General features: G+C 30.6%; 3 protein-coding genes and 4 long non-coding RNA genes across 7 annotated transcripts; 4 read left to right on the top strand and 3 right to left on the bottom strand.

Moving 5' to 3' along the window:
• The first annotated feature begins 6,121 nt into the window (after positions 1-6,121).
• LOC104722657 (putative WRKY transcription factor 29) lies at positions 6,122-7,687 on the top strand. Its single transcript, XM_010440856.3, has 3 exons — positions 6,122-6,640; positions 6,877-6,993; positions 7,081-7,687. Exons 1-3 carry the CDS (start codon positions 6,279-6,281, stop codon positions 7,526-7,528), a joined length of 927 nt encoding a protein of 308 aa, XP_010439158.1. The 5' UTR covers positions 6,122-6,278; the 3' UTR covers positions 7,529-7,687.
• Positions 7,688-9,063: 1,376 nt separating this feature from the next.
• On the bottom strand, positions 9,064-11,616 carry LOC104727797 (endoglucanase 20-like). Its single transcript, XM_087476166.1, has 7 exons — positions 11,398-11,616; positions 11,055-11,267; positions 10,655-10,855; positions 10,470-10,547; positions 10,197-10,349; positions 9,993-10,101; positions 9,064-9,865 (listed from the first exon to the last, which is right to left on the bottom strand). The coding sequence occupies exons 1-7, from the start codon at positions 11,587-11,589 to the stop codon at positions 9,294-9,296; spliced, it is 1,518 nt and encodes a 505-aa protein (XP_087332292.1). The 5' UTR covers positions 11,590-11,616; the 3' UTR covers positions 9,064-9,293.
• A 3,910-nt stretch (positions 11,617-15,526) lies between these two features.
• LOC104722656 (uncharacterized) lies at positions 15,527-15,930 on the top strand. Its single transcript, XR_757233.3, has 2 exons — positions 15,527-15,635; positions 15,733-15,930. It is a non-coding gene; the product is annotated as an uncharacterized LOC104722656 (long non-coding RNA).
• A 94-nt stretch (positions 15,931-16,024) lies between these two features.
• On the top strand, positions 16,025-16,623 carry LOC104722655 (uncharacterized). The gene is made up of 2 exons (XR_757232.2): positions 16,025-16,136; positions 16,368-16,623. It is a non-coding gene; the product is annotated as an uncharacterized LOC104722655 (long non-coding RNA).
• A 2,678-nt stretch (positions 16,624-19,301) lies between these two features.
• LOC104722654 (protein SGT1 homolog A-like) lies at positions 19,302-22,074 on the top strand. The gene is made up of 10 exons (XM_087472497.1): positions 19,302-19,729; positions 20,130-20,199; positions 20,365-20,489; positions 20,631-20,751; positions 20,856-20,952; positions 21,010-21,075; positions 21,180-21,318; positions 21,413-21,492; positions 21,580-21,684; positions 21,808-22,074. The coding sequence occupies exons 1-10, from the start codon at positions 19,570-19,572 to the stop codon at positions 21,913-21,915; spliced, it is 1,071 nt and encodes a 356-aa protein (XP_087328623.1). The 5' UTR covers positions 19,302-19,569; the 3' UTR covers positions 21,916-22,074.
• A 375-nt stretch (positions 22,075-22,449) lies between these two features.
• LOC147933788 (uncharacterized) lies at positions 22,450-23,047 on the bottom strand. The gene is made up of 2 exons (XR_015573040.1): positions 22,934-23,047; positions 22,450-22,720 (listed from the first exon to the last, which is right to left on the bottom strand). It is a non-coding gene; the product is annotated as an uncharacterized LOC147933788 (long non-coding RNA).
• A 1,013-nt stretch (positions 23,048-24,060) lies between these two features.
• LOC147933787 (uncharacterized) lies at positions 24,061-25,028 on the bottom strand. Its single transcript, XR_015571347.1, has 2 exons — positions 24,887-25,028; positions 24,061-24,481 (listed from the first exon to the last, which is right to left on the bottom strand). It is a non-coding gene; the product is annotated as an uncharacterized LOC147933787 (long non-coding RNA).
• Positions 25,029-27,006: the final 1,978 nt, after the last annotated feature.

Below are 27,006 nucleotides of genomic sequence, written 5' to 3'. Positions count from 1 at the left end.
ATATACCCGATCGGCTGTTCCGGTCAGCCTTGGGGGAACGCACCGTGGTGCTACCATGTGGACTCATCTTCACACCAAGATGTTGTTGTGAACACATCTACCACTACCACTCTCGTACAACTTTCTTTAGTTTTCTTGTAGCGACTATTATTTAAAAAAAAAAAATATGATCGAGCCAAATCAAAACCAATGTAATGTATACAGGTCACACTAAAAGGCCAACGATTTTATCAGTTTTCAATACCACTAATAAGTCATTTAATGTTTTAATAAAAAAATCGTAAGAGTTTGAATGGTGGACCAAGATTCATAATATACTAGCTAGTTAGTATTTTATGTTGGTGTTGTAATTCTGCCATCATTCAAGTTTAAATTCGTATTGCATATTATCTGACCACAAAACAATTATTTCGATATTCTGTTCTCTCTCAGTAGTCAGTATTCTCAATAATTTAGTTAATAAATAGTAGTATACAATAGTTAGTAGTAATGACACGAAAACGCGTACGGAGACATGTCACATCAATTTAAATCCAAAGTAATTTAACAGAAGAGGAATAATAATTAACTATAGTTTTATAATTGACTTCCAATATAATAATATTATAAAACAACAACAACTCTAGTCGATCAAAAAGTATATTGAGTGACAAAGTAATCTTATCACCACGTTATACAAAAATGAATTCGTGCATCAAGATGTACGACAACATACACTCGTACGGAACTAATTTGATTATTGCTAATTATAATATATATACCAAAACTATATCAAGTTAATTACTCAACATATGCTTATATTAGAAAAGTTTTAGAGATATTTTGAATTAATGGTATCATGGAGTTGTCTATAGACTTCAGAGGAAATTTTTATCAGAACTAATTAAATCTGATAAAATTGACAGGAAAAAAAATGATTTTGGCTAACTGACCAGTGATGCCATTATGTATTGAATAATAACTGCAACGTTAATCTGTCACCGGAGTCTTTTTAGTGTCTCTAATAGCTGTTTGTTGTTTTTCACCACCATCTGCATGGTTTCATTTTTGCTCCTTTTTTTTATTGTTGAACTAGGGCCAATTATTAGAAAGATAGAACAGAAATGGTCAATCTATAGTGATCCCATGCTTAACGAAACATATATACATAATACATATAATATATGAGTTGTTTATATATAACTATGTAGACGCATATATACGATCAATATACATACAAATTAACTAGTGCAAGTGGAACCCTACGCATGATGCCACCACGAATAAAAATTCGGATGTGACTTGCAGAGATTAAATTCATTTATAAAAATTTCGGCAATCATATATAACTGATGTCATATTTAATCAAATCTATGCTTATTAAAAATAAGTAATATATCCTCCATTATTATATATTATATTGTTGTATATAAGATCAACTGATTTCATAGTCACACAAACATAGATATGTATAGTTAAGTACTATAGATATATCGTGTGGTTTGGCCAATCTTACAAATCTAAGCTCATATATTTCAATATTTATAATATTATCTTGTTGAGTTATATTACTTAAACAATACAATATCATGGTCCCTAGAAGATCCTAATGTATAAAAGAGACAAACAGATCGAAGTTTAGCATGTTCTTAAGTTTTTCAACTGAGTCTATATGGTGTTATCCCTCGCCCCTCGGTATTCAAGTTTAGAAATGCTATATGTACATGGAGTGTCGATGATGGACACATGTGACTGTATTTACACACACATACCGCGCGTGTGCATATTTCACACGTTAAACGAAGAATTCAAAGAAGTCGGTTCTATTTGTATTCTTGTGAGATCATCAATATGACAATACAATTATATATATATATATATCATCTGCTGTAATGGGTTCACATACCATGTCGACATACAAAAAGTATACAGAGAGTACGAATCTAATAACATCACCAAGTAAGATTGCAGTTAATTAATATTTCAACTATTAGACAGACTATCACAAATTGGTTTGAATAACGTGTTCTATGATACTCTAACCGAACCAATCTATCCAATTTCTATAACTGGTTTGGGAACTATAGCAAAAAAAAGCATGAGCAGTTAATAAAGTTTCTCTTAGGTTTGTTTTCCAACAGATATGGTCAATTCAATCATTTTCGTTTCTCTATCCATAGTTTTTAAATGTTATTGTTATATCTCATATAACATTTCATACATATTGGGTATTCATTTACGGTCTTCAGTGTTAAAAATATAATTTGGTATCTATAAATATCAAAGATTAATATATCGTGCGAGTATCAATATATGACATAGACCTTCAAGTTGGTGCAAGAGGGGATGCAATTTTCTTCCCAGTTGCAAGAGCAAGCTGACTAGCATTTGTTTTTTCATTTTTTATTTTTATAATTTATTTCACTCAATATGGATTTTATTATTGTTTTGTTGACTTTAAGTTTTTGCCTTTTATGCGAACGCAATCACCCGTGCCAACTTTTTAATCTCCATCGCCTAAAAAAGAAAGAAAAGGCTACCAATATGGACCAAAAGCATATCTTCTATATATACATTTTCGAAATACATTTATCAAATAAATTCTAAAGTTACCACTTATTTACAAGACTGTTATTATATTAAATATTAAATATTGATTTGATAATTAAGTTAAAAAATATCTATATATATAATTTTCAAGTACATTTAGCAAATAAATTCTGAAGTTGCCACCTATTTACAAGACTGCCATTATATTAAATATTAAATATTGATTTGATAATTAAGTTAAAAATATCAAGATTCCGATTTTAAAAAACAAAATTTCTCTTTAACCAATTTTCCAAAAATATCTGCCTAATAAATAATATATTAATTGCTAAAAAATCAGCCTAAATATTTGATCTCAAAACATTAATTTCAGATTATTTTCCTTCTATAATAGTGTATATGTTAACAATCAAATTAAAGAAACAAATTTAAATACCAAAAGATATCGTATCCCTACCATATTCCTTAAAAACAGATTACAGTTATTTACTCCCTAATTAGTTACTAAATCAGATTTTTTTTTTTGCTTGCTTGGAAAGATTTGTTTCCTCAACATAATGTTCACCCTATAAATACTATACACCTAAACCTCGATTATATATCATCAATCATAATTACATAACCCTTAAAAACCCTTAAACACTTTTTCATTCTTGATTTTTAGATCTGTCTCCAAATCTTGGAAATCTTTATAAGAAAAAAGATAATGATGGAAAAACAATCGAGTGGTTATTATACTTTTTTTTTGGTTAAAGAGCACTATCAAGATTTTGTAATATCATATACTTGGAATTTTAATTATAGTTATTCTTTTTTTGTGATGGTTTTCATTTTAGTTCTCACATTTCAGATTTTCTTATACAGTTAAGTCATTAATTTTTATTTTACTTTATCAAAAAAAATATTGTTTATTTTATGTTTAATGCTTTTAGTTTCACAAATAGTTTGGTATAAAATATATCTTCGTAAACATGAAAAAGATGAATCAAAACAAAAATAGAGAAGTCTTAGTTTTCGTTTTTATACTTTTTTTTGTTTTTTCTTAATTCATGCAAATTATATTCAATTATTTTATATTTTTTATAATAACTATAATTCTTTATCTATATTAAAAATACATTTTAATTTTTTGATAATAAGAAACATATCTAACTTAAAAAAAATCAGTAATTACACTTAAAATCTTTTATGGTTATAATTTCTTTGTTTCCAAATTAGATGATTTATAACAAAATATAGTTAATGTGATAGCTAAAATCCCAAAATTAAAGCAAAATGATAACGTGATTATGAATATAATTATTTTAAGAAAAATCTATAAAAATTTAAATTGTTTCCTATAATTTTGTTTTAATGCCATATCTTCGTATAATACTCAATTCATATTGTTTGTCTTTAATTATGTATGTATATTGTAGTATGTATGTATATATTAATGTGATATATTGGTGAAAAATGGATCAGCAACTATTGTAGTATGTATATATACATTAATGTGATATTTGGTGAAAATCCGAAAATATCAGGTTATATAGATATAATTATTATATAGAAAGTACCAAAATCATGAAAAATAGTAATGAGTCTTTTATTTATTTTTTTTGATCTCTCATGTATCAAATAAGATATAGATTTTAATAAAACATTTAGTTGTAAATGTTATATTTTTACTTGATAAAAATTTGAAAAATTAATTTGATAAAAAATTACTTTTAGCCTCAAATACTATTTTTACTTTAACGGATTTCGTATGATGAATTTTTGCGGACTAAAAATCTTTGAAAATGTTGCGTGACCCGCCTAGCATGCCGGGTTTGGACTATATAAACAACACTAAAACTATTAGTTTATTTCATATATACTATAGATTTGTAATCATAGTTTGGAAAATTAACTTATAAATTATTTAGTATATGAACTACAAAATATTACACATACTATAACACATTCTTAATATTCCCAAAAAATAAATACACATAAAAATATAAAACAACATACCATATAGGCATATACCTCTGTTTAATTCTAGAGAACAAAACAAATCTAAAATTTTATATTTTATCTAATAACAAATTTAATGTAATTAAATTATAAACTTTATAAAAGTGTAAAAAGATGAAAAAAAATTCTAAACAAAATTATAAATTAATTAGACAAAAGTTAATTAATTGAGAATTTGAAAACTAAATAAATTAAAAATTATTATTTAAAATACAATAATTTATAATTTAGCCCCGCGGTGTACCGCGGGTGAAATCCTAGTATATTACAAAATTATACATAATATAACTTATGTGACCATTTTGACAAAGCAAAGTAATCATAATTAGCTTGATATAATGTAATTAATTTCGTTTTTGTTTACATTCTTTAACTTATGTGAATATTTTGCATGTTTTATAAAAGATGTTTTATTATGTTTAGTTCATTAAAATGTACTTTAAAACAGATAATAGTTGGTGAACATATTAATTTAAACACAAGTAAAAGAATCATAGTTGGCGAACGTAATGCTCGAAGACCTCTAACCCCACCCTCCAATCTATTCAGCTTCATTGATAAGACTGTTCGTAATCCGCTACTCACCGCTGAACACCACCTCCGGTTATGAGTGTGGCCTTCAATATTGGTTTCAAACTCATCCCATTTAAAGGGATCTCTAGGAATCACTATCTACTCTATGTTTTGGTTATTCCAATTTCAATGCTGTTCTTAATCAGTAAACCCGTTTTGTAAAACAGTTTTTTTTTGTGAATATAATTTAACATTTATACAAAAAAAGAAAAAAAAAAGAATCATAGTTATAAAGAAAAAAACGAAAATTAAAAAGGAGATATTATTATTGGAGAATCTTTCTTTAGTCTTAGTTGTAGGAAGATTTTGTGCTAGAGGATTGAAGGTATCCCTATTCTATGATAGAGGCGTGGGGTTCTTGGACCGATCTATGTATATTACCACAAGGCTTAAAATAAAGTGATAATACGATCTCAAATTATTTTTAACATTTTCCGAATATTTTATCAAAAGAAACTTATGGTGTAGATCATACTTGCAGCAATATTCTAAAAGTATATTTAATTTCAATGGCGATCGTTACGTGAACACAAGGCAAGCTAGACTTACGTACCACAATTAACACACATAATTATTATACATGTACGAAAGTAGTGACATAACTTCATCAAATAAAGAAACTACTAGTGTACGTCATACTGATAAATATGCATGTACAAATGCCGCTTTCAGTATTTAATTTAGCTAACGCAAATGATATTTAAATTCTCTCTAGCTAACTCATATATCTTCCAAAAGACATTGTCAATTCCTTTTTGTTATATAAAATAATATATTCATATTGTTATCTTTTAGTAGTACTAATACTAACATGAATATGGACTTTTCTGAATATTGTGTATGATTTATATAATTGAGATATTTTGTCGGAGATGGATATTTGACAAGTTAACGTTATTTTATTAATTTTTCCTTCTAAAAGTTTAGGTACGAATTGACTTTTTCAAAAGTCAACACGATAAATTTTAAAAGTTAAATGAACTAACGGGTTCACATGGGAAACGAAAACACCCTAAACAACCAACAATCTAATTTTCTTTCCTTCTTTATATAAACCAATGTTTCCCAAAAGGCTTGTTCTCGACATATGTACTTGTACAACAACAAAACAAGAAAAAAAAACAAAGAGATACAAAAGAGGAAACTAAACCTCGAAGAGAGAGAGATAGAGAGATATGGGTGAGGTGGCTTATATGGACGAAGGAGACCTAGAAGCAATAGTCAGAGGCTACTCCGGCTCCGGAGAGGCTTTTTCCGGCGAAAGTTCCGGTGGGTTTTCACCTTCCTTTTGTCTTCCGATGGAGACGTCTAGCTTCTACGAACCGGATATGGAGACAAGCGGTTTAGACGAACTCGGTGAACTCTACAAACCCTTTTACCCTTTCTCCACACAAACGATCCTCACAAGCTCGGTCTCTGTCCCTGAAGACTCGATAAGTTTCCGAGATGAGAAGAAACAACGAACACATGGTTGTCTTCTATCGAACGGATCAAGACTTGATCATATCCGTATCCCAGAATCCAAATCAAAGAAGAGGTCAGCATTCTTGAAGTTCTTGAGAGAGTTCTTTAAAATGCGGAAAAATAGAAATTCTTATTTTTTTTACATCATATAAAAATTTGAGTTGTCTTAATTTTTTACAAATCATATAGAGAGAGTTATGAAGATGTAGTTGTTTTTATCACCAACCGGGTTTTGTTATTCAATTCTCATAATATATGCTCCTTGTTGAATAGAATAATAATAATTTTTGTGATTTTAAATTTGGACAGCAAGAAGAATCAACAGAAGAGAGTTGTTGAACAAGTGAAGGAAGAGAATCTGTTGTCGGACGCATGGGCGTGGCGTAAATACGGGCAGAAACCCATCAAAGGATCTCCATACCCAAGGTCTCTTTACCTTTAAGCCCGGTTTTAATCTCATTTTAACATGTCCGGATTTACTCAATCTTACAATTTTTGTTTTTCTTTTTTCAGGAGTTATTACAGATGTAGCAGCTCAAAAGGGTGTTTGGCAAGAAAACAAGTCGAAAGAAATCCTCAGAACCCGGATAAGTTCACTATAACGTACACTAATGAGCACAATCATGAATTACCAACCCGTAGAAACTCATTAGCCGGTTCGACTCGAGCGAAATCTTCCCAAACCAAACCAACCTTAACCAAAAAATCCGGAAAAGAAGTGGTTTCTTCTCCCACAAGTAATCTGATGATCGCATCCGCTGATGAATCTTCTGTTGCGGTTCAAGAAATGTGCGTTGCAGAAATGAGTACCCACCAAGCAGCTGGAGAAATCGAAGGCATGAGTAACTGTTTACCATCGGATTTGATGTCGGGGACGGGAACATTTCCGGTTTTTACCGGTGACTTCGATGAACTATTGAATAGCCAAGAGTTCTTCAATGGGTACTTATGGAATTACTAGAGAAATATTAGGTGTATGTATATATATTCAAAACTTATATTATAGTTTCAGCCATTGAGGATATATAATGTATATTTATGTCTAGTCTCTAGAAGATTAGAGCGTCGTAATATTCGTCTTGTTTCCATTTTAAGCTTGAACTATGAATTCGATTTGTCATGTCATGTACGAATCACACATGGTAAGACAATATGTTATATCCAAATTTTTGCATCACAATTCTGAATAGGCACTTAAATACTGAACATTAGTCACTGTTCTAAAAAGGGCTCGCCTTAACATTATCGGCTAGGTTACATAGAAGATTATTTTAGACGGTCTAAACAGTAAATTAGGCGTCCTAGAAAATCTAGTTGGCATTATAGACACCATTACACAAACGCAGCCACTCAGCCGCATTTAGTGTTCTTATGAATGTGTAGGTACTATTTTCTCGTTTCCAAATCAATTATTGATGAAGAAAAATATAATATATTCAAGTATGTTGTCAATAAATTTAATATAAGGTCGTGATGTTGATTTCTTAAATTTAACAAATTAAAAATTACAAAAACAGTAATATATTGAAATTCAGATAATATCATCAATCTAGCTAAAGGACATGCTATATTTGTTAGTTTAAAGCATTCTTGAGTTCCTAAATATTATTTACCATCATAGAAGTACTAACTACAGTAAAACCTTTATAAATTAATAAGGTCGGGACCATGAAATTTTATTAATTTATAGAGGTTTTAATTTATCGATAAATTAATATTTTATTAATTTATGAAGATATTTTCTCATTTTCATATTGAAAATTTTCTATTACAAAATAAGATACTTTTGTTATCATTTACACTTTTAAAGAATTTTCTTAATTTATAATCTTGATTATCGTAATTGGATGAATGTTAATTGTTTAATAGATTATATAGGTAAAACTGAGAAATGTTAAAAGTGTAAAGTTTAGAAAAAATTGTTACTACTATTTTTTATGGTAATGATGAAATCATAGAAGATATTATGGTACCTTTAAAACTAATTACTAAAAAAAAATTATCGCATCTATGACTCTTTACAATTTATGGATGCGATTTGAAAATACAATAATGAAAAAATTAGAGATGAGCTCCAACAAGAATGCAAATTCAAGAATAGGCAAACAAGAATATAATCATATTTCACTAGATTTTCTTGGATATATATATATCAGTTTATATGATTATTAATTTATGGTATTGATGAGACCATATTTTTACATTGGATTTCCAAAAAAAGTATTATCTTATTATTTTATCAAAATGTGTCATTTTTTACACCGATCTAACTCGGAACCAGAAAAATTTATTAATTGATAGCGAATATTAATTTAAAGACTATTAATTTATGGAGGTTATGCTGTAGCTAGCATCTTAGAAGTACTTTTTAAAAGGCTTAAGCAACTCTGTGAAGTCATGTGTCATTTTGGACTTATTTTATCAAGGAACTAAACGCTGTATAAGATTTTTTTGTTTTTTTGGTCAAACAAACGCTGTATAAGATATAGTACAATCTTTTTTCTTAAACGACCCAATAAATAATTGAAATTAAATAGTTTCGTTATAGTTAAGCTATAAGATACAATGATATGTGAGTGTATGTGTGTAGGTATATATACATCTATATATGTTGAAGCAAATGATACATCCCCTGATTACAAATTCATAGTCTTGATAGTTCTTGATGAGTAGTCATTCTTCTTTGCTAATATTTTGTTTCCCCACAGCCAAATCTAAACGTTAGTTTAACCGGAAGAACTGATCAGAGCAGCGACGGGGCCAATAAAGGCGGCGTTGATGTAAGTTGTGGGTTCTGCATGAGAGTAATCTGATCTTTTGTCGCTATACTGGTCGGATGAATTCGGTCCACCCACAATTGCTCCGGTATGCACATTCGGGTTTGGTGTATCCGAATTGTAGTATGAAAATCCTCCATTGCAGTCAATTTTCTCCGGTTTAGATTTTATTGACGGTAATGATGAGCCTCTGTGATGAAGTTGTGTAGGATACTTTGTCCCAAACCCGACCATGTAAGACATGGAAATTGGATTGTTTCCAAGGATGTAATCCACCTGAATAGTAAACCGTTTGGGCAAGAAGAACATGGAAATGGTGTACATCCGGACTAGGTGGGGGTAAATTATATTTACCTGTGATTTGGCGAAATTTCGAATTTGAGATGGGGTGAACTGGGTTGAACCGCACTGAATTGAGCTGACCTGTGCTTTTGATAGAGTTTTTGCGTAGTGGAACAAAACCGTTGTCGCTGTTGTGACATATTGTAAGTTGCTACTGTCTCTAATGTACAAAATGCCACCTGAACAAACAAATACGTACAAAGAAATGTACCATAAAACCAACATGAAAGAACCAATTAACCGGTTATTTAGTTTTTTTTTTTTTTTGGCAAACAACCGGTTATTTAGCTAGTTAGTGAAAAGTACCAGGAGTTGGTTTAATTTGTTGAGAGCTACTTCCGGGCATCAATGCGCAGACAAATGATTCAACATCGGTCTTAAATTTAGCCAAGTCATATGTCCCGTTGTAAAACTCCTTTAAACAAAGAATCAACAAGATTTTTATTAATTTAGACCAACTTAATGTTATAAAATTTAGCAAAGTTTATATAATAATTACAATAGACTAACCAAAGCGAGTAAAGCCTGAGCGCCGGCGAATTTGTCGTCCCAGCTGGATTCATTGACGGCTTGGCTCCAATCTTTATTGCTTATAACATAATTTATGTAACACTTCTCTCCTGTTGCTTTGTATAGCCATGCCGCAGCCCATAGTAATTCATCCTTTTTTTACCCCAAAATATTTTGAAACATTAAGTGTCTTGTTTAGTAAAATATATATATGAAAATATCAATAGTTTTATCTATGTGTACAGGTTTGATTCGGTTAATTTGTCTGATTACCTGGTAGCCTGAGTATGAGCAGTAGAAGGGGCAAGATGCTTGGTAAGAACCTCTGTATTTGTCAGCAAATTCAAACAGCTGCAGAGAAAAAATAAATAATAAAGAGAGATTATAAATCATGATTGAATGTAATGATGATCATGTATAAGCTTTTTTGGGGAGACTTAATATGTGTGCACACTCACGGTTTTTGCATGGTTTAGTAGTGTGGATGAATAAGTAGAATCGACCGATTTAAAAACAATTGAGGCCGCAGCTAGAGCGGCTGCGGCTTCACCGGCAGCTTCTGAACCCGGGGAAGAGGAAGAGATACTGTAGAGAGTTCTTGGTGTGTCCATATCTTCTGGCCTCTCCCAACAACTATGATCTGAATTCCCATCTCCCACCTTTTAATTTGTATCCATTATAAAACAAAACCAAAAATGTTGTTCGTGTTTTTTTATTGTGAATTTGTTGGATATTAGAGGTATATATGTAGTATATATGATAAGAAATATATATTATATTTAGCATGAAAAATGAAATATATTTTGGATTTCTCTACTATACATCAAAACAAACCAAAATGTGTAGAAGTTGGTTTACCTGTGTATATAGCATGGTGGGCGACGTATGAGCGCGGAGGAGAAAGTCGGTTCCCCATTTTATAGCAGAGCGGAGGTAACTAAGCTGGTTAACGGTAGAAATCTCATTTTGGTATTCAATTGCAGCCCAACTCAACAAGGTTGTGGTAAATGACATTGGCCATACAAATTTTACATTGTCACCAGCATCGTTATACCCTCCAATCAGATTCACCTGGAAATTATAAAAACACACGAAAATTTGTTAATTAAGAGATATCATAACTTATGTATAATAAGGTTCAATTTCCGAAGAGTGAAGACATGTATGCATATAGAGATGTTTATAGGTAAAGCCGGTTTACATTAGCTGATGCACCGTCGGAGAGGGCAGAATTGCCTCGCCATTTAACCCGTTGGTTAGTCGGGAGTTTACCGGATCGTTGGCCTTCAAAGAACAAGATAGACTTGTTTAGTGCATCTCCATAGTCAAGTGCTTCCAAGCTTTCGAAAGCCAAGAACATCCCAACTAACATTATCACCAAGAGCTTGCCCATTATTAAATGTTTCTCTTTCGAAATGTGTATCTTGATTTTGCTTGAAATATGGTGCATGGGGGTATTTATAGATATTGAATGCAAGTAAAGTTTTTTTTTTTTTTTTTTTTGTTAAAGCATGCAAGTAAAGTTGTGTACGTAATTTAATTTCATGAGATGTAATTCACGTAATTTTAGGGTAATTCGCTGCACTGTTAAGATGTTAACTCTAACAATAATTAAGTACGTCGATGATTACGGAATCACAATCAATGGTTTTCATCATATAACAAGTTGTAGTTATTGACATTTCAAATCGTATCATTTTCCTAACCACCATACCTTTTTTTTTTCTCTTCTTTATGTGAAGGTTTAGAAATTGTTATTTAACGTAAGGAGTTTTAATAACTTTTCTTAAATAAGGCTTTTCTGGCTTGTTTACAGCACAACAAAACGATATTGTAATAATATTCTTTTTTTCTTTCTGTTAAATACAAATAAACAATCAACAATATGTAAAACATATATTTGTATGTATCAAGCCATAAATATGGAAGGTCTTACGAAACTTTTTGTTTTGAAATTGTAAAAATGCATCTTAAGGATACAAAGTAATGTTTACCTAGGTATATATGTATTTGAAACTTGACTTTAATAAAACTCAATATGAAAAAGCATAGTACAAAATTTTGGTTGGGTCAAAATCAAATACTGTACGCAGGTTCCATGCCGAGAGTTTTGGATATACAAGCACATAATATATAATAGTCAAATAATAAATAACCCATAATTTTCATGGATAATATGCATCCCACTATCAATGTTCACTAAAGATAAACAAATAATTAACTACTTCCGGCCAACAGAAAAGAAAAACATTTGCTACTTATCAACTCCTAAATATGTCTACTAATTATCTACCCACTTGGAAAATGATAATTTGTAGATTAATTAGATGATTTACGAACTAAACATATAATAATGAAATCGCATAGGACGAGAGCATACCATTGGAAGTGAACACATGTTATCTTGTGAAAAAATAAACTGATCTAAAAAATAAAAAAATAAAGCAATCTTGTGATTCTTATCTAAATTCTAAAAGTGTGAAAACACAAATTGTCATTTTTCGCGTTTGAGAATACTGATTGACTGCGACCATATGGAGATGCCGTGCCGTAGAAATGGCTATATAAAATATTTCAGTACCCATTCCTCTGATTCGCGTCTTGAAACTTCTCCTTCAACCCAGCAATAACTGAGAGAATTCAACAGCAACAAGATGAAAATTCGGTTTTACGATCTAATCTAAATCACAGAGAAGCTCAAAAGGATCAAGCTTTATATATACTTGGACTGGCCAAAGAGTTAACAGGAGGATTAGTAATGGTAGCGACGCAACAAAATCATACAAGTAAACTCGTAGGCAAACTTCAATGTTCTTAAAAGAAATGAACTTAGCTACAAGTCTACAAATCTTGTCTCTGCTATCTAAATTGGTAACACATATTATTTTATGCATCTTCAAATAAAGATAATGGTTTGAGAAACAAAGTATATGCAATGCACCGCTTCAACAATATTTGATCTTTGGCATAAAACCATAAGGACTTGAAACTTTCAGCTTTAGTCACCATGTTGACACTCCAATTCAAATTTGTGTTAAGACTGATCCGATCATGCAACAAGCAACATATTCTGACACTTCTATGACAGTTTGCAAATGAAAGAAATATTTGAGAAGCACCAGATCCATCAACATCCTCCATATGAGCCATTAAGATTTCAATCATAGCCTGTTCTTTGTCTAATTATCTGTGACAAATGATAATTAGACAAAGATTTGGATTCTTTTTTCTTTGTGTTACAGGATATAGAAAAGTAAACTTGTATGCAATCGGAGACATACACTCTATTAGATACAACCTTGGCCATTACTAAGCTCAGATTAAGGTTTAGCCATAGAAAAAACTTGGATCAACTAGTAACATTTTGGTGCGAAACAAAAATTAAACTGTTGGGATTGGGACGCAGGTCCCCACTGCCCCAAATGATGACGCAGGATCTTCCTCTTGGGACGACCTTAAGCATAGTGTCAACAACATGCAAGCCACTAGCCTAGGCCACTCGTCTTCTTGATCATGACATGTTTAATCCACGTAATGTTTTTTTTTACTTTCAACATCCTCATTGCTTGTATTAAACTGTAACAGGCTCATTGTACATAGTCTAATAGGATCGATCACCTTCTGTATTTATATCACGCCACATGAGTGTCCTATTTCCCAAACTTCCGATGCGGGAAACGTAACATCAGGGTTTCGTAATTTGAGTTTTTATAGCCATAGTTTTATTTTGTGATGGGCCTTAATGATTTTTTTCGACTCAGATCAAACCCACTTATTTAATATATATATATATATATATTTTTTAATGTGATGACTATTTCTTTTCTTTTTTTTTCAATTTTCTTTTCTTTTTGTACATTGTTTTTTCTTTTTTTCAGTTTTCGTCAAAATATTTGTTACAGATTTCTTTAATATAGAAGATTAAATTAACTGTACTGAATTAAATATTTATTTATTTTACAGAGACGATTAATAGCTTCTCGTGTAAAGATAGAAAAAATACTTCATACCAAAATGATATAGTGTAACCGTATAAAACCACACCGTAGTATTCTCATAATCAACGAATTATATATTCTTACAAAGAAAATTTGATACATCATTGACATTTTTATCAACTACAATTGTTGTTTATTGTCGATTAAAACAAATAGATATGCTTTACCACATCCACTTGACACTATGAAGTATGAATTGACTTCTCCATATCCACACACCACACGTATTTGAACCTTCCAATGAAGTTCCAAGAAACCACGAGAAAAACAGAGTTTAAGGCAAAGGCTCAATTCTTCATTTGGTTAATCTTATAATCTTCAAACAGTACCAATCAATCCATTTTGTTTGTTTGTTTGATTGTCTCCGTCAACATTTTCTAAGTATTTTCTGATCCATATAAATAAACCAGTTAATCATCATCCAAGTCAAAACATTTTGTTCACTTCAATAAAACTTGACAATGGTCCTGTTTGTTTTACCATTGAGCATTTTCATTCAAATGATCCATTCAAAAGCTTAATCCAAATAATTCATTTGAATGTCAAATGACTCAACAAAAAAAGAAAAAAATGATTCATTTGAATGATGCATCTGAATGAAAATGTGTTTGTTTGGTTTATTTTATTTACATTCTCGTCTAAATGGATTTGATTAGAATCAATACAATAAAAAAAGAATGAGTTGCATTCTTGGTGTGACACATCAACTTCAATATTGAAGCAGCTGTTTGACACCTCATTACCCGATCAAACTATAACATTAAGGCCATCATTAATGGGAGAACACCAAGGGTGTTCTTAGCCCAAAAAAATTATAAAAATAATAAATAGTGGCTTAGAACACTTTTTTTAGTTCTTGATGTAGAACTGATCTAAGCCCAGTTCTTATTTGACGTGGCTTCATGTGATTGGACGAGATTTTTTGGAAAAAAAAGAAAATATTTCATTTATATAAGTAAGCAATTTAAATGTTAATTTATAAGTTTTTATAATTGTAATATGTTTAAGAATATTATATTAATTTATAAGTATATAATTGCTTTTATATAAGTATGCAATTTAAATGTTAATTTATAAGTTTTTATAATTGTAATATGTTTAAGAATATTATATTAATTTAATAGTATACAATTGCTTTTATATAAGTAAGCAATTTAAATGTTATTTTATAAGTTTTTATAATTTGTAAAATGTTTATGAATATTATTTCACTATATCTTTATTCTAAGAACACCATAATTAGTTCTCCCATTTTTTTTAACAACTGATCTAGCATTATTTCTACTATATATTTAATCTAAGAACACCAAAAATAGTTCCCTTTTACTGATGCCCTAATAAAATCAGTTCTTTTCTGCCGCCTATGTGACACGTAATTATCTTCTCTTCAATGCTCGATTATCAAATATAATATTCTGAAACCCAGAAAGAAAAAATCACGGTATCTTCTTCTTCTTTTTCGCATATGTTCTCAAATCGAAGACCAAGATCGATTTTGCTTTTCCGGGTTTCTTTATCTCTCTTACAATGGCTTCTAGGTTCTAGCACCGGATCTTCAGTGGCTGCTCACCGCCGGATTCACGGGAATAAATTGTCTTCTTTGCTACATCATCTTCTCCAATTTGAGATGGATGATCAAGTACTTCGTTTGTTGTATATTTCTCTCTGGTCTTGCTGCCCAATTCTGTAAAAAACGAAATCCTTTTTTTTGGTGTTTATGAGATTTTTGTCTAAAATTATGTTGATTCGGCTGCTTCACCTCCATTGCAGGTTTGGGAATCTAATCAAAACTCTTTTTTTTTTTTTTTTTTTTTTTTTTTTTTTTTTTTTAATCGATTACCCTATGTGAGTTTTTTGAGGTAAAGATGACAACTCCAGCAGTGAAAACCGGTTTGTTCGTTAGATTGAACAAAGGACATGTCGTCCCAATTTTCAGAAAGGGGTATTAATCTAACTCCCCTTTTAATTACAAAGTTGATTACTCTTTAGATATTGCTTTTGTGGGTTTATGTTTTGAGCTGGGATGTGTGGTAGTTACAGAGATAAGCTTAGAGATGGGTCACGTACCTTGAATTGAAAAGACTTTCTTTTTTCCTCTTACGAAAAAACCAATGTCTTGAGAAGACTATATGCGTTTGGTTTTGTGAATATTAATATATTCGCTTTTGGCCAGTGAAGGAGATGAATTTGGTAAGAGAACTGGAAATAGATTTGAAGATTGCAAATGTCATCTTAGTTGTGCAGGTTTTTGTGTGTTTCTTGCTGGAATGGAAGACGAAATTTGGCTTCTTTTATGAATGGGGCTTCAAGAGATCTTATTGTACACTTATTCCAAAAAGAAACAAACTCTTCTGGTATAATTCTCTATTTATTTCAGACATCTGGACTCTGCTGGTCTGGTCTTTAGTTTAATCTATTTTCTTGAAATTTTTTATGTGTTACATAGTTTCCTTATGATCTCCCATCAATATATTGAGAGGTTTGTGTAGAATATTACTCTGTAGTCTGTATTATCACCTAATAGAAAGTAGCCAAGTATCTGGTTTGTTTTAATCTCTAAAAAACTGTTCATAAGTTGGATTCACTATTGTTGGGCGTTTGCTATTAGTTCAAAGAAGACAGTTATGTAATGGTTAGTATCTCTATAGCTTTCACGAATGGTCAACAAGTGTGGTGTTTTAATAGATGACATCACTTATTGTTTAGAATGTAAAGATAGTTACAGTTTGTTTTACACGTTCTGGTTTATCTTGTAATCATTCAGATGCAATTTTTGTTATATGCGATAATGCTTTTTTACTTATGAGTTATGACACTTACGGACTACTAATGAATTTTTAAAGTCAGAATATCAAACCAATCAGATTTTTGATCCATTCTCTGTAGATATTTATTTTTGTAGGATAATAGTGATGTCACCCATGGTTTATTTATTTATTATTATATTGTTCCTTAAGAAAAAAAAAAAAAAATCTTCTATACTCCCGGCAAGTTATACAAAAAAAAAAAAGAAGTTGTTTGTCTATGGTTTGATTAGAGTAATTTAAAAAATTGATGCAACAAATAGAAAAAAATACCATTGAACACAATCAAAACTTTAGTAATATGATAGATTCTTTAAAATATCACAGTTCGAGTTCTTTTTTCTAAAAACACCATTATTCATTTATTTTCTCAAAAAATTCCACAAAATTTTTATTTTTCTAAAAATACTATAAACACAAAAAATTGATTTTTAAGGGTGTAAAAAATTTTGGATAGATTTAGTGTATAAGTTTTAGGGGATAGGATTTAATATTTAGGAAAATAAAAAAATTTGTGGTACTTTTTGAGAAAATAAATTAAAATGTGGTATTTTGAGAAAATTTTGTGGTATTTTTAATTTTGTGGTACTTTGAAAAATATATTTTAATTTTATTTTTAGAAAATAAAACTAAGAATTTTAGTTTTAGAAAATAATTTTTTTGAATAGTATTTATGAGAATTGCCTATATTTTATTCCAAACAATATTAAAAATAATTAATTTCAAAAAATATAAAACATTAAAAATTTATTAAAAATTAAAAACAACCCCGCAAAATCTGGATTGATGCAAGTATGCAACCGACTAAGGTATCTTTGATTGTTGATACGTTGAATGATGGATAGATAGAGACCAAAATCAATTGTGCGAAAATGATTACGGGATTGGTGGAAGGGAATGGGTTTAGAGCAGAGCTGGTCTCGAGTCATAGTTTTCTTGTTGGATTTATGAGATTGGTTAAGGATAAAAGACATAAACACGGAGCTTCTCGTGCTCTTAGGTTGCTTAAACTACACAAGTTTGAAGCTAGATGGTTAGCATTAGAGCAATACCTCAATTAGTCGTATATCACCGTCATTAGACTCAAAATGTTTGGTATTACTGTTTATTCTTGATGCTTTTGTTTTCAGATTAGTGTTTCAGTTGTTTTCATCTTCATGCGTGGTAACCTTTCTTATCTGTCCAAGCTACTTCTTCATCTTCTCTTCTCATTTGTTGTGTACTGTTATAATAATGTGATATTGTTTCCTAGGAGAAAGTGTGACTGAATATCATTGATATCAAAAGTAATATTAATTGGACTGCACATCAATATTCAATATTGAAGTATACTAAAATTTTCTAAAATAAATACAAAACATTGTGTTCGATTGTAAAAAAAAAATGATCTCCATCATTATAATCTCTTTTATATTTCCATCATCATTAATATCATATTTTACAAATGTTTTGTATGATTATTAGTATCACATTAGTTTTAAAGCAAAAAATAGCCTAAAATTATGTACCCTAGCATCATGAATTCTATGTGTTCAAAAGGGTTTATAAATGAGAAACAAATCAAGAACTAAGAGTTTGAAAATTTTAAAATTATTTTTTAAGGTAATAAAATTATAAATATATTCTAAAATTAAATTTATGAAATCAAAAACTCAAGTATCTTAAGATGATGTAAATTATAATAACAAAAAAAAACAAAATTACTATTAAAATGATCAAGAACTTATGAAACAACATATATTATATATAGTGAAATCGGAAAAAAAAACACAAAAATATAACTAAAATAAAATAAAAACATAATCCCGTAGCGTGGATACTATTCTAGTAATGACTAATATACTAATATTTTTATCTAACAATTTTTTTAACTAAGTAAGAAAGGATATATTAGGCCATTTGTTTTTTTAGCTGAATCATGTGCGGTCGAATGATCTGATTAGACCCAGCCAAATTTTTTAAAATTTTCGGATGAGTATAATGAAAACTATCTAACTGATTAATTCAAAAGCTCTCTTAATTTGTCAAAAACAACATCATTTTTCATTTCCATTTAGATGAATCATTTGAGTGGAGAGAAGCTAACAGCACCAACCTCAAATCTTTCTAATTAAGTTAACAAAATTTCCAACAAAATGTTTATAAAAACATCAATTTAACTAAATTTGGAAAAGATAGTACAGTATACGATGAAAAACATTTATTCGTAATTATTACACACAAACAGGAAAAAGTTACAGAAAAAAGAAAAATAATATTTTCCAAAAAATAAAAAGGAGAAAATTTGTAGGAAAAAAGGATATTTTTTTTAATTATTGGGTTCGAACTCATCAACTCAAGAGTCGCATAAAAAGAAAAAAAAGGAAAGAATCTAGAAGAAGAAGAAGAAGAACGACAACATTCATCTCTTCTTATATATTCCTTCCTTCATTGTGGCAATTAGGAAACAACCAACCTTGGCCTCTAACTTCATTCACACACATCCCTCGTTGTTTGATTTATTATAGTAGTCTTGTCTTGTTCCTTCTTCTTCTCTGTTTTTTTTTTTTTTGTTTTGTTACGCTCAATCCGATGGCTAAGGAGCTTGCTGATAAGGCTAAAGAGGCTTTCATAGACGATGAGTTCGATGTTGCTGTTGACTTGTACTCCAAAGCCATTGACTTGGATCCCAATTGTGCTGATTTCTTCGCTGATCGTGCTCAGTCCTATATCAAACTCCTAAGCTTCACTGGTAAACTTCTTTCAATCTTTTGTCTTTTACTGTCGTTAGACGCCTTTTGGGTTTCTGGGTTTTCATAATATTTGAAAAAGATGTTGACTTTGGTGGATTCTGAGTGTGTTTTAGGGTTTAGTTTTGTGTTCTGTCGCTTGGTAGTGTCACAATTCTTCCCAAAGTTTAGAGCTTTAGTGTCGATTTAGTGCAAATATCTCAACAAATGTATCAGCAACATCGAAGTCATCGATGAATGTGGGTAATTTGGTTTGCCATAGGGTGACAGTATTGAAAGTTTCGATTTTTACTTGAGTCATTAGTATGAAAGTATCCCCATTGTTAGTTGTTAGTAGACTTAGTGTTATATGACTTCAGTGGTTTGATTGGATTTGGGTTTGATTTGTTTCTCAATGAGCAGAGGCCGTGGCTGATGCAAACAAAGCAATTGAGTTGGATCCTTCATTGACCAAAGCTTACCTAAGAAAAGGGTACGTTATTGCTCTTTCCTCCTATGTATTATTTTAAGTCATGTCTTTAAGTTTTAGTGAGAGTTAAATTCTATCTGATTCCTTTGTTTGTCATATTAGCAGTTTATGCGGTTTACAGTCAAGTTATTAGTTCAATAGTTCATGTTTTGGTTTTTGCATTTGTAGAACTGCTTGTTTGAAGCTTGAAGAGTATCTGACTGCGAAAACAGCTCTTGAAAAGGGTGCTTCCATCGCACCTAGTGACTCCAAATTTAAGAAGTTGATAGATGAATGCGATCTGCGAATCACAGGTATATTCTTAATGCTTTGTTCTTGTTTTCTGGTTGTTTCGGTTTACATGCTAAGAGAGATTGTATTGTTTGAGATGGTACCAATATCTTGATATGTTGTTAATATTCACAAAGGTTTCGATTGTTAATATCTTAATTCAGAAGAAGAGAAAGATTTGGTTCAACCGGTGCCATCAACTTTGCCTTTGAGTTCAACAGCATCATCAGTATCGGAACTTGATCTTACCCCTGCGCCTGCAGCACCAGCCAAAGCAAAGTACAGGTATGTTTATTGTACAAAACAATGCTAGTTTCAGAATTTCCAAAGTTTTTAAGAATTACAGAATATCTCATATTCTTGGATATTCTTCGGTGTGTGTTCAACAGGCACGAGTACTATCAAAAGCCAGAAGAAGTTGTGGTAACTGTTTTTGCAAAAGGGATACACAAGCAGAATGTTAACATCGACTTTGGTGAACAAATTGTGAGTATACTGCTCTTAAGAACCAAACTTAATGAAGCTGAGTGTTGTTATCTGCAGCTGAGTGTTGTGATTGATGTCCCTGGAGAGGAGGCGTATTATCTTCAACCGAGATTGTTTGGAAAGGTAACTTATTTGGTGAATGATTTAAATGTTGGTTTTCCTTTCAGCAATCTGAGTCGAACACATTACATAGACTTTTTTTCTTATGGGCGTGTGTGTGTATTCAGATAATACCAGATAAGTGCAAGTATGAAGTATTGTCAACCAAAATTGAGATCCGTCTTGCAAAAGCTGATATAATCACATGGCCTTCCCTCGAACACGGCAAAGGGCCAGTGGTTTTGCCAAAGCCTAATGTTTCATCAGGTTTTTTTACCTTTACCTTCTTTAGTTTCATCAGATGAGCTTAACAAAGAGTCTCTCGTCATGTAAATCTAGTGCTGTTTTTATGATGGTGCAGAGGTTTCACAGAGACCAGCTTATCCTTCTTCTAAGAAAGTTAAGGACTGGGATAAGCTGGAAGCTGAAGTGAAGAAACAGGTCTGTCTCTCTAATCATGCTTAAGCCTTGTCCGAGCATTATACCAAACGTTTTGTTTTGGTTTTTAATAGTGTGGTTGATCTGCAGGAAAAGGATGAGAACCTTGAAGGAGACGCAGCTTTGAACAAATTCTTCCGTGATATATACTCGAATGCGGATGAGGATATGAGGCGAGCGATGAGCAAATCATTTGTGAGTATTATCTATGTTCTCGTTTTTTTTTTTTTTTTTTTTTTTTCATGGAGATTGTCATATAGTTTGTCCGTTTGGTTGACTCATTTTATGGTTCTCTCGGATATTTTGGACAATGAACAGGTGGAATCGAATGGGACAGTTCTGTCAACAAACTGGCAAGAGGTTGGGACTAAGAAAATCGAGAGCACTCCTCCAGACGGCATGGAGCTCAAGAAATGGGAGATCTGATCTGATGTGATATGATATGATCATTTCTTTTTAATGCATTTGTGACTTTTTGCCTAAAGCTAGACAGATCTTTAAACTTGATCCCTTTCTTCCTGTAATTTCCTGTAATGAGGATCCTAAGGTTTTTGCTTTTGCTAAATATGGCTTTCTGCTTTTGCATCTGCTCTTAGGGAATCCAATTTTTTTTTCTTTTTCATCTGAATATTCATAATTTCATCGTGATTAAAACAAAAAACAAGTTTTAATAGTAGAACCAAGTTTAATTAATGATGGTATATTTAGAGAATTAGTAACTTAAAATTTGAATCAATATTATATTTTTATATACATATTAATTTTTTTTTTATATATTTTCGACACTTCTTAATAATTATCTTTTTAATTTGAAAAATTTATTTTTAAAAATATTTGTTTTATACATAGCAAATCTCTAATCAACAAAAATTGATACGTGTAATGATCGTGCGAGTTATTAATTTTAAAAACTAAACTTTATACAAAAAGATTGTGAGGTAATTATTTACACTTTTAAGGTTATATTTAAAAGGGAAAATGTATTTCCCTAATATTATATATATCTTTATGCAACCATAACATTTGTAAACTGCTTTTGAGCGTACATTTTCACATATATTGGTGCTATAAACAACAAAAAAGTATGTAACCGTAATTTTTTATTATTATTTATAGATGATATATAATAATGAAATTAAAATACATTGTTGCATGTAAGATTTTTCGGGTTTACGCCTCTATGCAACCGTTACATACACATCTTGATTCTCTGCCGCCTGATTTCGTTGGTCTAGATGAACATGAGAGGAGCATTTTTAAAAAAAATATCTCAAAAAGACATTTCTAATAAATTCTCAATTTTCAAACACAAATGAAATTTTTTGTTATCTTCTCGTTTAGCATTTAGAATTAGAGGTTTGTAATAGAAATTATGGTTTTATTTAAAAATAATACAAAATAAATCAAATTTCGACAGAGTTCATATATCAACAATATACAATACCTGTCGATATCAAGAAAAGCCCCAAATAAGTGATGAGACTATTGGCATTTACACCCATAGACATTTTCACTTTTTGGGTTTTTCCTTTTGATGAAATGCTTTACATATAGAACTATTGTACACTATCATCGAACGATTGTATATAGAGATTTTTTTTTCCTAAAAATAGAAAATTTTGATGTAGTACATACTGCCTATAAAAACTAGCAAAATATAAGGACACAGACCCGAACTTCTTGGTTAAAAATGCCTACAAATCAGTTAGAAATGAAGAAAACATAGAAATCTGATTGACCGCGAATTTTTTCTCCATTTGTTTCCTATTTCTAGTTAATTTTAAATCGCACTTCTCTAAATTTTCACAAATAAAAGTATGTATATATATATATATATATTTTGTTTTACAATATGTAAATATTAGGTGATGTTAAAAGTAAAACGACAAAATCCATTTGACATTTTTATTAGTGATTGTGTGGATATGATTGTTAGCAGCTATTTTTTACTACAATTTAGGTACTCGTTAATCCTGGACTCCTAGTGTAACATATGGACCCGAGTCCATACAAAATCTCACGAAAAGTGATCTCCTTCACCAATCTAGCATGCGAGATTTCATATGAGCATCCGCACATTATTTCACGGATTTGATTTGAATTCTTGGTATAATTTGATGAATAATAATAATTAAATCATATCCCAATATATCAATTCTATCAATTTTACGCTCAAAAGCAGTTGACAAATGTTATGGTTGCAGAAAAGGGTAGAGTATTGCTCTTTCCTCCTATGTATCATTGTTACTTGTTAGTCATGTATTTAAGTTGTAGTGAGAATTAAAAATTCTATCTGATTCCTTTGTTTTGTCATATTAGCAGAATTAATAATTGTCTACAGTTGTGGTATATATCTGTCAAGTTATTAACTCCTTTGTTCATATTTTGGTTTTCGTATGTGTAGAACTGCTTGTATGAAGCTTGAAGAGTATCAGACTAAGAAAACAGCTCTTGAAAAGGGGTCTTCCATCGCTCCGAGTGAATCCAAATGTATGAAGTTGATAGATGAATGCAATCTGCAAATCACATGTATATTCTTTATGCTTTGTTCTTGTTTTCTGGTTGATTTGGTTTACATGCTAAGAGTGATTGTATTGATTGCTGTAATATTATATATCTTTCTACAACCATAACATTTGTAAATTGCTTTTGAGCGTATATTTTCACATATATTGGTGCGATAAACAACAAAAAAGCATGTAACCGTAAGTTTATACTATTGATGGATGATATATAATAATGAAATTAAAATATTTTGTTGCATGTATGATTTTTCGGGTCTACACCTGTTTGCAACCGTAACATACACATCTTGATTCTCTGCCGCCTGATTTCGTTCGTCTAGATGAACATGAACCATACTTATAAACACCAGCAAGCTTGCAATCTTGATTGCATGTGCCAAAAGGCATAGCTACATAACAAAGACCAGGCCTCTTGTATGCGATTCGGTGTTCTTTACATGGCAACTGAGCATTTCCTCTTGACATTCCTGCTACGTTGTTGATCGAAATATGAAAAACATTTAAAAAGTTGATTAAAAATACATATGTTTGTTTTAATTACATGTTTATAGAAACATTATATATATATATATATATATATATATATAGTTCATAAATTATTTCAATCTCCATTGAGTTATTTTATGTGAAAAGTTAAAAATGAATATATTAAAAAAAAATTCTTACATTTTTTTAATAAATTATTTTTTAAAGTGTATATGCAAATTTCAGAATACAAATGGAAGTTTTCTTATTTTTGCGGTTAGCATTTAGAATTAGAGATTTGTAATAGATATCATGTTTTATTTGAAAATAATACACAATAGTATGACTATCAAACACAAAAATAAATCAGACTTCGACAAAATTCATATATCAACAATATACAATACCTGTCAATATCAAGAAAAGCCCCAAATAAGTGATGAAACCATTGGCATTTACACCTATAGACATTTTCACTTTTTGGTTTCTTTCTTTTTGATGGAATGCTTAACATATGTACACTATCATCTAACTGTTGTATATAGAGTTTTTTCTTCTTCTAAAATTAGAAATATATAATGTAGTACATACAATTGCCTATAAAAACTAGCAAAATATTAGGACATAGACCCGAACTTCTTGGTTAAAAAATGCCTACAAATCAGTTAGAAATGAAGAAAAAATAGAAATTTAATTGACCACGTATATATTCTCCATTTGTTTCCTATTTTTAGTTAATTTAATTTTGATTCACATTTCTCTAATTTTTCAAAAATACAATAAAATCCATTTGACATTTTTATTAGTGATGGTCTGAATAATGATTGTTAGCGGCTATTTTCTACAATTTAGGTACTCGTTAATCCTAGTGTAACATATGGACCCGACTCCATATTAAATCTCACGAAAAGTGATCTTCTTTACCAATCTACCATGCGAGGTTTCATAAGAGCATCCTCACATCATTTCACCCGTTTGATTTGGATTCTTGGTGTAATTTGATGAATAATAATAATTAAATCATATCCCTAGTTCCCTACAAATTTTACGCTCAAAAGCAGTTTACAAATTTTATGGTTGGAGAAAAGGGTACAATATTGCTTTTTCCTCCTATGCATCATTGTTACTTGTTAGCCATGTATTTAAGCTATAGTGAGAATTAAATTCTATCTGATTCCTTTGTTTGTCATATTAGCAGTTTATATCGTCTACATTTGTAGTATATATTTGTCGAGTTATTAATTCCTTTGTTCATATTTTGGTTTTAGTATTTGTAGAACTGCTTGTACGAAGCTTGAGGAGGGCGCTGCCATCACACCGAGTGACTCCAAATTTAAGAAGTTGATAGATGAATGCGATCTGCGAATTAGGTATATTCTTAATGCTTTGTTCTTGTTTTCTGGTTTATTCAGTTTAAATTAAGAGTGATTGTGTTGTTTGCTATAGTGCCAATATATTGATATGTTATTAATATTCAAAAAGGTTTCGATTTATGGAACTTGTTAATATCTTTTTTCAGAAGAAGAGAAAGATTTGGTTCAATCGGTGCCATCAACTTTGCCTTCGAGTTCGACAGCACCATCAGTAGCGGAAATTGATCTTACCCCTGCGCCTGCAGCACCAATTTCACCATAGCAAATTACATGAATTTTTTCTTATACGGTGTATATTCAGATAATACTCGAACGCAGATGAGGATATGAGGCGAGCGATGAGAAAATCATTTGTGAGTATTATCTATATTCTGGTCTTTTTTTTTTCTTTTTATGGAGACTGTCATATATAGTGTTTATCCGTTTGATTGACTCATTTACGGTTCTTGGATATTTTGGATAATGAACAGGTGGAATAAACTGGGACAGTTCTGTCAACAAACTTAGCAAGAGGTTGGGACTAAGACAATCGAGAGCACCCTTCCGGACGGCATGGAGCTTAAGAAATAGGAGATCTGCTCTGAGATGATATGATCCTTTCTTTATAATGCATAAGTAGTGTTTTGCCTAAATCTAGACAAATCTTAAAACCTTGTCCCTTTCTTCCTGGAATGAGGATCCTAAGGTTTTTGCTTTTGCTAATATTATGGTTTTCTGCTTTTGCTATTTGGTAATGTGGTATTGTATGTGGTGGGTTATAATGGTCTTAGGACTCAATTGTATTTTTTTTTTTTTTTTTTATAATTCATCGTAATCACTGTTCCTAAGTTTTTGTTGAAACTTAAATTTACAAAACCAAATAACCAAAAGAATTTAGTGAGTTTATATATACCAACATGTAATAACAGAGATTATAACTGAAGAGTTTTGTTGTCACTTTAGATTCATTTTAAACTTGAAGTAAAGATCAAAGTGAATCTATTAATGTGTTGTATTAAAAGAACCGAGTTAATAAGTATAAAAAGTAAAAATTCACAAATCTCACAACTTTTATGGTTTTCCCATAAAAAAAGAAAAAATAAATAAATAAATATATATATATATATATATATATATATATATATATATATTTATTACTATACAATTAGAAAAGG

This window comes from Camelina sativa, chromosome 11 (genome assembly GCF_030686135.1).
Source record: "Camelina sativa cultivar CO46 ecotype springtype chromosome 11, ASM3068613v1".
Classification (NCBI taxonomy): Eukaryota; Viridiplantae; Streptophyta; class Magnoliopsida; order Brassicales; family Brassicaceae; genus Camelina; species Camelina sativa.
Note: the sequence above shows the minus strand (reverse complement) of the source record. Positions and strands in the feature narration are given on the sequence as shown.

What these genes read in the sequence shown, in the direction of transcription:
- LOC104727797 (XM_087476166.1), bottom strand. Translation starts at nt 11,589, where the DNA reads ATGGGCAAGCTCTTGGTGATAATGTTAGTTGGGATGTTCTTGGCTTTC. An exon ending in CCACCATGCTATATACACAG is followed by an intron (nt 10,856 to 11,054) that starts GTAAACCAACTT and finishes ACAAATTAAAAG; the next exon opens with GTGGGAGATGGGAATTCAGA. An exon ending in ACAAATTAAACCAACTCCTG is followed by an intron (nt 9,866 to 9,992) that starts GTACTTTTCACT and finishes TTGTTTGTTCAG; the next exon opens with GTGGCATTTTGTACATTAGA.
- LOC104722657 (XM_010440856.3), top strand. Translation starts at nt 6,279, where the DNA reads ATGGGTGAGGTGGCTTATATGGACGAAGGAGACCTAGAAGCAATAGTC. An exon ending in GAATCCAAATCAAAGAAGAG is followed by an intron (nt 6,641 to 6,876) that starts GTCAGCATTCTT and finishes AAATTTGGACAG; the next exon opens with CAAGAAGAATCAACAGAAGA. An exon ending in AAAGGATCTCCATACCCAAG is followed by an intron (nt 6,994 to 7,080) that starts GTCTCTTTACCT and finishes TTCTTTTTTCAG; the next exon opens with GAGTTATTACAGATGTAGCA.
- LOC104722654 (XM_087472497.1), top strand. Translation starts at nt 19,570, where the DNA reads ATGGCTAAGGAGCTTGCTGATAAGGCTAAAGAGGCTTTCATAGACGAT. An exon ending in CCAGCCAAAGCAAAGTACAG is followed by an intron (nt 20,752 to 20,855) that starts GTATGTTTATTG and finishes TGTGTTCAACAG; the next exon opens with GCACGAGTACTATCAAAAGC. An exon ending in TCGACTTTGGTGAACAAATT is followed by an intron (nt 20,953 to 21,009) that starts GTGAGTATACTG and finishes TGTTATCTGCAG; the next exon opens with CTGAGTGTTGTGATTGATGT.